This window comes from Aptenodytes forsteri, unplaced genomic scaffold (genome assembly GCF_000699145.1).
Source record: "Aptenodytes forsteri isolate BGI_AS27 unplaced genomic scaffold, ASM69914v1 Scaffold119, whole genome shotgun sequence".
Classification (NCBI taxonomy): Eukaryota; Metazoa; Chordata; class Aves; order Sphenisciformes; family Spheniscidae; genus Aptenodytes; species Aptenodytes forsteri.
Window position 1 is genome coordinate 4,611,426 of NW_008796165.1, and position 12,747 is coordinate 4,624,172.

Here is a 12,747-nt window from a genome sequence, read left to right on the forward strand (position 1 = left end):
GGGGAAAAAAAAACAAAGAGCGTGGGGGGGGGGGGGGGAATTGTCTAGACCATTAGTTTCCAAAATTGGTGGCCTTAAACTGTTGGTAGCTCTAAGTTTCTCAACACTTTGCCAAGCTTAATAAAGAACATTCTAAAAAAACAGGATGGCTACAAATATCACCAATGAACCAACAAGAGGGAGAAGACAATTTCTGGTTGGCGAGGCTGCACGCACAGCCATTTAATTTTTAAAAATAAGCACAATTCTTATTACAGCTTCTAGCCATTGGGCCTTATTATGCCTTTTTTCACTACACTAAAGAGTACCTTCAAACAACTGTTTTCTAATTATAAAACCATTTATGCACTGCAATGACATCCGTTTTTATATACCAAACACGTTAAAACCAAAGTCATTCACAGAATCACTTTTCTAGTTATTAAACCAATTTTTATTGTTTATTTTTCCCCATGTGTTTACACCAAGTGTTATAGTTCTCCAGCTTCAGAAAAGTAAAATATCCAATGCTGAAAAAGTATTTAATACATACAACTAGACAGTTTCCTACATATACTTCATAGGGTAACTAAAATATAATACCTTTTAAGCCTATCAAATAGTCCCACAAATATCAAGGATACCGTGTGATCTCACCTCTAATGTTTTACAAAGTTTTTGAAGAACACCTACATTTGTTCAGGCCCCTGATCAGACTAATTCCAGAGGCAATCAAAGAGGATCCTTTCCTAGTGCAAACCTTACACTAAATGTTCAAAACAACACATTAGAAAATGAGAGAACTTTGAAACTGAAGCAGTAAGGACAAAGAAAAAGCGCAAGATAGATTTGAGGTTTCCTGTGAAATTTCACATTATCAGCTGACTTCTACTTCAGTGCTGCCTTCAGAATATTTTTAACCTGAATACCAGAAATACTTCGTTATGAGTTATGCAGAAAGATATTTTTGTTGTACTTCAAATTTCTAAATCGACAGTGTTACTGTTTTGTTCCTTAAGACAAAATGATAATCATTCTAAATAGAGAAGGTATGAGGAAAGCATATAGAGATGATGGAAAGCAAATCTTCCAGATGCTTTCTCACTTCCTCGGCAGATTTTTACCATCCCTCTACCAGGAGCTTCTGTCCTCCCAGCTCAACCAGATGAAGGGGCTGTTCATGCACGTCATCTTCACAGGAAGTCAGAGTAGCCTTATCTACTGCTGGAGGTTTTTCAGTCCAGTGTGGCTTCTGATGCAACCACTCCTCTCTTGCTCAATAAAATTGATTCTTCAGAGACACCTGGGAGTTAGTATCTTCCACTGCAGTAGTCTCTACTATCAGCTTTAAGGAATAGGTTAACAAGATGTCCATGAAGAACAACAGCTAAAGATGCTTTTGCCCTGGGACAAAAGGATGAAGAGCAAGATGACATGAAGTGTTTTCCAACCCTATGCTTTTGACTCCATAAATCTATCAAGCAAAGAAAAACACATAAAGATGTACAGTGTGGTAGGAAGGCCTAAACAGTAATAAAAATGCCAAAGCTTGACGTAAGCAAAACTTGCAGAATGCAATTATGCCTACTGGGCAAGAATTAGTTTCCAGGAAAAAAAAATAAGTGGAATTATCTCCAGTACGCTACTGATGACAAGAGGAAAACTCTTGTTACTGCATTGTAAGTCTGGGGACATGATGTAAGTTCACACAGGCACTGTGTTAACCAAGCTATGGTTCCAGCAACACTAAATCTCATACACAACAGCTACCATAAAGAAAAACACCTACACACAATTAGTCTTCCTATCATCCTCTACATGAAAAACACACAAACATTCTGCTCAGTTAAGTGATTTTATGGAGATATTAATGTCACCTTGAAGAATGTAATGTTGGCCTAAAGACTGGTGACAAAGCAATGAAACCGTTCAAAAGCAAAAGCCAGAGTTGTACTAAGAGCCAAATTCATCCCTTAGTTTGGTATTATTATTATTATATTATAACATTTATATATATAAAATATATAATATATTATATATTATTATAATATAACATATTTTTATATATATATTTGTATATATATAACATATATAACAAAGAAACCAACTTTTCCCTGTTGTCAGTGTTTATGTTGAGAGTTTTGAAATAATAATCAAAAGGGTATGTTAGGATTAAGAAAAGTTTGTCTCCAGTTGGAATGCCCACAACCTCCTTGATTTATGCTGACATTTAACCCCTTCCCCCTTAAAAGAATTAATGGGTAAAGGTATTGGTTTGACAGTCCTGAAGACTGACATCCCATTTATGCAGCAAACAGGTGCACGCAGAGGAGACAGTAAGGACTTGCGTGTAGAGTCCTGGGAGTGTGTTGGGGCCTTGTCCTGCGGGAGGGAGCTCAATACCAGTTCTATTCTTGGCCATCCTGCAAAGACTGGCAATAATGCACAGACTCGCATTTAGATTTAAAACACATTGACAGTTCAAATATTGCAGTGCCTGTCTATCTGTCAAAACCCAAGTTAATAAAGATTCCAGTTGTGGAAAGTGCTGTCTACAAACTCTGAGCCACGGGTTCCAATATGTTCTCCGGTGGGATTTTGCCGAGCATGGGCTGAAAACCAAGCAGCAGCTCCCTTGCCTTGAATTCAGATTCTCTTGCCCTTTTTTCTGCACCTTTTCCATGTCCTTTTTGCAGCCATCGTCTCCTTTTAAGCTGAATTGGCATTCCCTTCTCTGCATGCTCATTTATAAAACTACTCAAATATCTCCTTCCCTCCTTCCACATATTCACAGACATTTTACTCTTGGAAAAAGGCCTCCGTTGACATGATATATCACTAAATGCCACAGGAAAACTGAACCCTCTGTCAGTAATGAGTTGCTAGTAGAGTCAATAAGCAAATAGACAGGACCAGCTGTAGAAACAACTGAAACTGGGAAGTTCCAGCTATAAAAGGATAGTTTAAAAAAAAAAATAATAAAATATGGCCTGGCTACACCAAAGGTGGTTCTAGAATCTTCTATAATGGAAGATTAAAGGACAGGCTGAACATAGCTGCCAAGAACAGATCACATATACTTAAGCCTGGCTCAGCTAAGGATACTGTAGTAGTTCTCGTAACATCCCTTCCTAGCTTTACATTAATTTTAAAATTAGGTGATAAGATTTATCAAGCTAATTGTGTAAATGTTTTACAATAGCAATATACGTACATGAACACACAGACTTCCGTAAGACATCTGACTTTGTGCCACAACCCACTACAACTAGATTAAAGACTGGCTAACGATAGCTCAAGATACAGTTGTACGTGACAAAGCAGCATAAGATAGATAAGTCTTTTACTGAGCTTCCAGAGGAACTGAGCTAGGCCTGCTGTTACTCAATATTCTGCATTCACTTCCAGCTCACTGATGGAAGTTGCCACTCAGAAAAATTTGAAACTTCTAAGTTTGTAGCATTAGCCTGTTCACATTATTTCACTAAGTAGTGAAGGTCACTTCATACCTTAGGTCCATCTGAGCAAAAATTAACATACATAAATGAAAAACTTCACTACAAACAAGGACTGAAGGCTACAGGAGACCCACACCCATTAAACATAAGGTACTAATGTGCTACGATAACAACAACTGGTGTGCGTTATAAAAGAGTATGACACAAAGCAAAAGGATAGTTTTTACATGTCGTTAAGAACAAAACTAGGGCATTCTGAGTAAAGATGTCCACTTTAAAAAGAGAAAAGTGTTGGAGAAGATGTTGGAAAGACTTAAACCTACATTGCAAGAACTAGGTCATTCCCAGAGTGGGGGTGGGACAGGAAAGAGACAGAAATTGTGACTACTTAACACACCAAAAGGGTCAAAACCTAACTTGATAACATACATCAAGTTTTATAGGGAGGAAAGAAGAGGTACTAAAAAGACGCTGGCCCAGCCAAAACAATACAAAGAACAACCGGGTGGACTAACAGGTCCAGAGACTTCAAGTTAGGTACAAATTTACAACAGTGAGATTACACACTGAGCACTGGAATCCATGATACTGTCTTTGAGGTCTTCAGTTCAGAACTGAATTAAAAAAACAACAACGGGGGGGAGGGGGTATACATGTGTTGTATGTGGTATCAATATATGCTGTAGACAAAATACCAGTTACCGGTAAAATATAATTACCTTTGATTATGTGGCAGTGTGTGTGTAGATGACCTAATAACTCTTCCAAGCCTTAACTGTTTGAGAAGTCCATAATGCCTTTATTTTTAAACATATAGTTTAACCATGAGACATAGTGGGCAAAGTATAACATGAAAATAGATAGTCATGACAACCAAGACAGATACTTTTTTTTTTTTTATCAAGTGACCTGTCCTCATAACTTTTATGTCTGAAGTCCTATGAGTTAGTCCCTCACTTACTCTTTTGTACAGTTCTTACCCTGCACTGTTTATTCTAGTTAGCAAGTTCTGTCAAACCTAGGTCAGAGGCCAAAAGAAGAAAGTGACATCAAATATTTCTGCACTGGACTCCTCAAGGCCTGCAAAATTATAGACAAACACACAGAGATATGTTAATCAAACAGAATGGTAATCAAAATAGTCATAAGGCACAAAAAAAAAAAAAAAAACCCCCAAAACGTCACTTTCGGAAAGCCAGGTCTGTAGTATCTCTCAGATCTACGACAGTCAGATGTTCCAGAGATCAAGCCCACCAGCATGACAATGTGCCTGAGAGACACAGTATCATAAATGACACAAAACATAAATGATAGGCAAAAGGCCAAAAAAAAAAAAAAAAGCTCTCAATGAGTCACTTTGGGAAAGCCAGATCAGTAGTATCTCTCAGATCTACGACAGTCAGATGTTCCAGAGATCAAGCCCACCAGCATGACAATGTGCCTGAGAGACACAGTATCATAAATGACACAAAACATAAATGATACTAGATAGTGTACATTAGAGGTAACAGAACTACCAGTTTTATCCTAAGTACATTACAAGTATCTGATACAAAAGAATTATATACGTGCTCTTTACACTACCCCTAAGCACAACTCCACACCAGCCCTGTTTCTCCTTTCACATTAGACAGCTGGATACTGCTTATCTTTAAGGCACCTTGAAGACATTAAATAAATATGAGAAACAGGATCCTAGCCTCAGGCACAAGGTATGTATTTAGACAGGCGCACCTTCCCTGATCAGTCAGCACTTTTGAAACTCAGAGCACATAAATTTGACCATACAAAATAAAGACTAATAAGTAATTGATGAATTGAGGACCATCATTCCAGTGTATTCAAATAGAAGGCCTTACAGCATAAGCACACACAGCATGAATATCCTGAGGATACTGACCCATTTACACCCATCACCCCTCTTGTTAAGTCAACCAAAAGTACGCTGCCCTCTCTTTGTATTCAGACTTGGCCTTGCACCTGGATAGTGCTAGTTTCACAGGCTATGGAGTCCATACATCACAGAATAGCACTAACATATTTCCAGCATTTGTTTCTCAAGGGTATCCATGTCATATCGGCACTAAGATTCATCGTATCTTGCTTTTCATACAGCTTTGAAGCATCTTGTAAGACATCTTCATAAATAAGCCAGACAAATGTGATCTAGAAGGAACTACTATAAAGTAGCAATGTAAAACCATAATCGAAAGAGTAGCTAGTGCTTCACAGGTAAACTGGTAAGATTATCAGGTAGGACTCTGGAGGAATCTGCCTGAAGTCAAACCAGGGAGTGAAGGAGGGCCAAGCACTTCTGAGACAGGATTAGAATTCAAAGTGATCTTGAAAAATTAAGAAATGCTTGAAGTGGGGCAACACAAAAAAAAAAAGGGGGAAAAAAAGCAGCATTAATTAACCCAGTAGGGATTACTAGGTAATATCTGCTGCACAAGTGCAAAAATGGGAAAACTGCGTAGCCAGAAGTTCTACAGAAAGGATCTCAAGTTATAGGGGACCATAAACTGAGTGCTTAGAGCTTGGTGTTCTCAGTAAGTATGCTGAAATGGGAGGGCTGATTTCCATCTCAAAATTTCTCTTTGGAGGCGCCCGTGCTCAGCTGCTTAGTATTTCGGCTCTAAAAGGCAGTTTATTTTGCATTATGACTTATACAGGTTATAGCGAGGTGGGTGTCGGTCTCTTCTCCCAAGTAACAAGTGATAGGACAAGGGGAAATGGCCTCAAGTTGCGCCAGGGGAAGTTTAGATTGGATATTAGGAAAAATTTCTTCACTGAAAGGGTTGCCAAGCATTGGAACAGGCTGCCCAGGGAAGCGGTTGAGTCACCTTCGCTGGAGGTATTTAAAAGACATGTAGATGTGGTGCTTAGGGACATAGTTTAGTGGTGGACTTGGCAGTGCTAGGTTAACGGTTGGACTTGATGATCTTAAAGGTCTTTTCCAACGTAAACGATTCTATGATATTCATAGGCTCGTCTTTGCCCATCCACCATTAAACAAATATTTCATTAACTGATTTTTTTTTTTTAAAGTATTATGCACCTTTTTCACTGCTTACATGAATAACCTTCCCAGGTATATGCTTAAGATACTCTAAGCAATATGTCAGTACAGTTTGTATTTCATAAGATGGATTTTTTTTCTCCGATGACTAATTTCAAATAGTAAATCTCTTGACTCCTGCAAGGTTAGAAGCACAGTTCCAGGTGGTCAAGACTGTGGCCTTGTTGACTTGAAGTCTGTCTTCAAATTTGATCTCTGCCTGTCCCAAAGATAATCTTTGGAAGGCTGCACTAGCTTTAGCAGTTTTGTCAGAGCATGTTCCCTTACAAATAGAAATTATTTTTCTCCTTGTTATACATATGTCAACTCTCTAGCTATTGGGGAAGGGGGAGCTTTCAACAGTTAAGCCCATCATTACAATAGCAGTGAGGTGTCCCTGCACTACAGAGCTAATCAGAGTGACCCAAACATAAATTGTTTTCCTCCTTTTGAATTATCTTCTGATAGTACTGCTAATTAGATGGCTAGGCATATTTAAAACAGTAGAAGAACTGTCTGCAGTGAAATAACTATTCTAGCATCCAGAACTTCCCAAGACAAAACCATGAATTCTTCCCTGGATGTCAAAAGACTTCACCATTCCTCAACTGTCAAAACCCTCAAATTCCCTAGTGACCACACCTGTACAGCAACACGACCTTCCCAACATGCAAACACACGGAACACTGCACAATTCTATATTGGATCAATGATCCCTGTTTTCATGTATACATGAATAATAAACTGCAAAAAGTCCATTTTTAACATTCAGCCAAAGTGCTGAAGTATTTCCAGTCTCTCTCAAAAGTTCAGCTACAGAATGCAGAGCCACAAGAACACCTGAAGGAATTTTACAGCAACTTGAATATTTAGTACTGGCTTTGAACCTGAAGGTATATTTGACTAGAAAAAGATCCTCGATTTTAGTCTGACTGCTGTTCCAACACAAATTTTATAATGAATAGTATCTATTTCCAAATACGGTATTTAGTTTCAGTATGATGCTTATCTCCCCCACAATTACTTATAGCTCAATCAGCCCTTACTGGTCTTCCAAGCTAGGAATTTAAAGGTTTGGGATCATGGCTGGGCATTGTTCATTGACACAAACAGTCTTTGCCTAGCTCAATCTTAAAAGCAAACCTCAGTGTGCTGCACTTGCAGTTGAAAATTAGAACAGGCACTAGTCAGTCAGCTGCTTCAAACTAGATTGCTAATAGTTTGACAAAGTTTATTTTTTCTCAACTAGTTTCTATAATATTTAGTATTCAGGTGAACATGAATTGGAAGTGTTATAATGATGGCTAACAAAATCAAAATGCTAGTTTAATACTTTATGCTGAATAAACCACAAAGTTTAATTTGTGTATGAATAAAGGTGCACTAGAAATGCTAAAAAAATCATTCATAGCACATATGACCATTAATATATACATCTAAGCTGTAATGTACTCCTATTCCCAAGTTAAGAGAAGGCAACTTCTATCCACATCCACTGTGATAGATTATATTTAAAAAGGAGTTTACATAGAAAAGGATGGAGGGGAAGAAATCACTGAAAACAATTGTCAGTTACATAGCAAAACAAAAATCCCAAACCCTCAAAACAGTCCAAGTGTTCTTTGCTAAATCACTTAAGTGAACACAACGTATGATACTCACAAAACAATAGACAAATACATAATTGAAAAAGCTCTGGTGACATGGGGTTTTTTGAGACACCTTTGCTAATTTAAAGGGAAGGCTTCATTGCTCTTGTAAAGTTACTTATCCAGTAAGTCTAGAACTATCCTGGATTTTTCTCAAGTTCAATCATTTAGCTGGGAGCCTGCAGATCAGACTGAACTTTAACTGTGTCAAACCATGAGGCTCTCCCTCCTGGAAGCACATCAAGGTTCTTGCATGAAATCTGATCATCAGCACAGTAGGATTAATGACAGAGGTGGTCAGGCTGATAAACTAGCAGAACAGAAACCTGCTTAAATGAGTATGGAACTGCATCTAAGATAAGGTCATAATGCATTCTCACGCCTTTGTGCCAAAACTGAAGCGAGACCTTGTTTGAAACTGATGTGAAAGAAAAAGCTTTATCACTCATTGTCTCCCTGCAGGAGGTCTGTGGTTGTTTCTGGGAAAACAGACACTAGATACTCAGACTACTACCATCACTCTCTTACAGTAATGCCACTGATTGCAGACTGACACCATGTGATGTCCAGTTCAGCTTACTGAAAGGGGAATGGCAGGGGAAGGTTTTTAAAGAGTTAGCATACTTACTTATGCACAGGAAGGTAAATCGGGTATCAAGGATTTCTCTCAATCAACACAAGTTCTCAAACAGATGTTCACCTGTGTATGCCACTACCTGAGTAAACCAAGTGCTCTCTTAAAATAAGATATTCTTAATAAATCAATTACTATGAATGCTGGAAATTTACCTTTACTTTTAGCCACTTTTTTCCCCCACCTACTTTTGTTTCCTAACAATCAATAATACCATACCTTTCTGCTGGATATGCAAGCACCTTGCCTCAGGGCGCTTCTCCATGATGTTCCTCACCAATGCACTGTAGAATATTATAGCTATTTCACCCAGTAAGTCTGTTCAGAGAGTATGTAGCTATTCAACTACAAAACTTTTTGAAGTCCCAACATAAATATGATTGGCAATACCACTACAGAATAAATTCATAATCAGAGCACTGGAAAATCCAAGTATTAAAGAGGGCAAAATCCTGAATTTACAGAATAGGAAAAGACACAATGTCTAATCAGCAACACTGAGATAAACTTAAGACAAAACTATTCCAAAACATGAATTCTGAAATTCACAGAAATAAACCAAGGTCTGTTATTCCCCAGTTACTTATAGATGATTCAAGTCTATTGGTACCCTTATACACTTCACAGCAGCTTCACCATAAAAGCTGTAAAGATGAGTTCCAGTGGCACACAGAACTTTAAAAATCAGTTCATTTCACGTTAAGAAATGTCTGGATACAAAGACAGTTGCTACAAAATGCATTACAGAAGGTTTTCCAAACAGGAAAGTAAGAAAAAACAAACGAACAAAAAAACAAAAACAAAACCTTGTTTTCAATTGGTTTACAGGCTGGCTTTATAAAGAGCTGACCTGTACTGAGTCTCCTACACACCCCAAATAAAATTCTTCATGTCTGCCCATTTGAAAGAATTAAAAACTTGTGTTAGCGGAAATTAAATTTCATATTATCCAGCTAAACAGAAAAACTTCTGTGGAGTGACTTGCCTTTACACAAAAGGAGAGGTACATATGGAAATCTGAATGCCTTTGGGTATTAAAGAAACATAAAAATAATTTTCATTTTCTAATTCACATAGCTATTCACAGCAATAAAGCTGGATAAGAGGGTTTTTTTGGTTTAACTTCTTAAAGAAAAGACCACATGAAGTGTCATGGAATGGACATAATATATTGTGAAATAAAGTTTTCTGGCATTTCACTGAAATAATTTGGAGGGTGACTTCGTTTAAAGTCAGGAACTAGGACAGGAAACAAATTATTTTTGCAATGCCTGAAAGCCTGGAAGTCAACTCAATGTCCTATTCCTCTACAATAAACCGTACTAGAACAGTCAGAACAGCAGAAATACCACCAGCACTATAAAACTGGGGTTGCCTGTATGGTTTCACAAATTGCTTTACAAAGGTCTTATCCACTTCCCAGATTCATAGCAGCAAGTCACTGACGACATCAGATTTTCTCATTCATACTATTTAGTTCAAACCAATCTCTGATTATTTGAGTTAGATGCATGGCATAACAAGCAGCAAAGGAAACAGAGGAGAGCAGCTAATTGTATTGTAACTTCACTGCCATAAAATTTGTGGTTGCAAATTCAGTAATTGTGTAGATCTCCTAACACACGCATCTAGTGTTGGGAGGCAAAGACTACCAAAGGAATGAGTACAATCCCTCAAAACTAATAAACTAGCTAAATTAAAGACATTCACACTTATGAGAGAACCAATAGCCATTGGTGTGTAATACACTACATGAATGCAGAGACCAAAAGATAAACCAATTTTTTTTAGCTTTTACTGTTTCTCCCAAATAGCCTCTGCAACTCCCCAAATAAATTACAAGTGATACAAAACAGCTGGAAGAGTGACAGAGGACATATTTGAGACCTGCAAGTTCTTCATCATTCACTCATCCTGAGTAAAGCAAATATAAGAACAAACAGTTGACTTCAGTGAAAAGTACTTCGGCTGATACTCTTGTACATTCTCAGCACCAGACATGAAGCAATCAACATGAAGAGAGGAAAGAACTAAACACACACCTTGAACACCTCAGAGAAGAAACCAGAGCCAATTTTCTCACATGTGAAGTCATCAAGACGAGTAAGTCTGGAAAAGGCACTTATCAGGGCTCTGTATGAAGAGGTACAAACTCTTCCTATCTGGGATGCAGTCCCTTCTCCTCCAGCGCCACCATCAAAGTCTTCAGTGCGCTCCAAGCGTGGTGGAAATCCTGCTATTGAATTCCGCTTACTTCGGTCCATTTTGAAAATAAGGTTTTATTTTGCCAAGGGAGGACTTCTCACATCTTAGGTAATTTGCTGTCTTCTCCACTCTTGTTGGATCCTAACATACAAGAAATAGAGATTACCATTATTGTAAACATATCTAATAAGTTTGATAGAACTCCACCACAGTTTACACCAGTTTAAGGGAATAAGAAAAAAAAGCAGAAGATATCCAAGTAGGGGCACGAAAAAACAAAGGGGGAAAAAAAAAAACCCACAACCAACCACACAGCATCATCAGTTAAGACAGACAATCTAATGAACTTTTCCTTTAGATTCATGCAAATACCCTATGCTCTGGCTATTATGAGATGAATAGGTTTGGAACTAAAAATTTAACTGGTAACAAACAACTTTCATTCCCTCTCCCCTGCCCCTTTCTTTTTTACTGAAGTTCTGGTTGCTAAAGCAAGCAACTAAGCAGGAGGAAACCCACAAAACGTAACATTCTATTCTACTTCAGTAGCAGCTGGTGACCAGTCTACTGCTACTGCAAGAAACCATTTCACACTAGGGACTGAACAAGGGATCCCTAACTATAAAAACCAGATCAACTTTCAGCTGACATAAGGAAGATTATTAGCTGTCAATAACAGTAGCTGGAGCACCAAAACCTTTGTTTTTAAAGCTTCCACCTATGAGTGTTCCAAGACCAATTCCTTAACTGGTAGGAACACAAGTTTATATCCACTAAAGATCTAGCCCCAAAATTTACAAAAACATCAACAATCCTGCTACAAAAACAAGTATTCTTATAAGAAACTGCCAGAACAATTCTCCCCACAAACGCACTTTTTAAAGCTATATCAATTTCAGTTCAACTGAAAACACAGGAAACAAGCTACATTTGCCAAGTAGGAGAAAAGAAAAAAAAAAGGGGGGGGAGAAACTAACAGTAAGGGAAATTTTTTTTCTTTTTAAGAGGATGACGAAGTAATCAGGATGACTCTGGAGCCCATCAACTTCAGCTTGGACTGGCAAACTTGACAGGTGGCCTACTTTTTTTTTTTTTCTTTAAACTTTAGACTCAGGAGGTTATTAATCTTTTCCACACTTAACTGTTCATTTACAGCAATTTGGTGAGCCCCTACAAAACCTGAACAAAGTGAGCAGTCACAAAGAGGATAGATTTCTCTCTCCCCCCCCCTTTTTTTTTTCTTCCCCCTGAGGGTTAATGAAAAACTGGAGGGAGGGGAAGGAAACAATAGAATTTAAAAAAAAAAACTTGGTGGACAAAATAATCACGAAGGAGGGAGCAGGCTGATTATACTTCTATTTACACAGATGTACAGAACCTGAACAATACACTAAATTTGAAGAGCATCTCAAATCCAGAGGCACACCAGCTGTCCTCTAAATACATAGCAGTGCTGCTATACCCATGTTTTGTATGCAGCGTATCTTTCAGAGATGCTCTGTGCCAACACATCAGAAAAACACATAGTCCTTCCCTGCCTTCAGAAGTAATCTCTGTTGAACTGCGTGGAACTAATTTGAGGTTGTCCTCTCCAAAAAAAAAAAAAACACCACAAAAAACCCTCCATATTTTTCAAGGGTGTTTATTTAAAACATCTTAACACTTATATCTCTAAATGGGAGTCGGTGGGTATAAGAGAGTCTTGCCAGGGCCCGATTAAGAAAATTTAATCTCTATCAAATCCCACGTCATGGTATTCCTACA

General features: G+C 38.0%; 1 protein-coding gene across 2 annotated transcripts in view; it reads right to left on the reverse strand.

Moving 5' to 3' along the window:
• Positions 1–11,120, reverse strand: part of TESK2 (testis-specific kinase 2) — a 78,036-nt gene extending 66,916 nt beyond the window's left edge. For both annotated transcript variants that reach the window (XM_009287301.2, XM_009287300.2), the window contains exon 1: positions 10,821–11,120. In XM_009287301.2, coding sequence (XP_009285576.1) covers positions 10,821–11,042 — 222 coding nt within the window. In that variant the 5' untranslated portion in view covers positions 11,043–11,120. The remainder of the gene's footprint in view (positions 1–10,820) is intronic.
• Between the last annotated feature and the right edge of the window lie 1,627 nt (positions 11,121–12,747).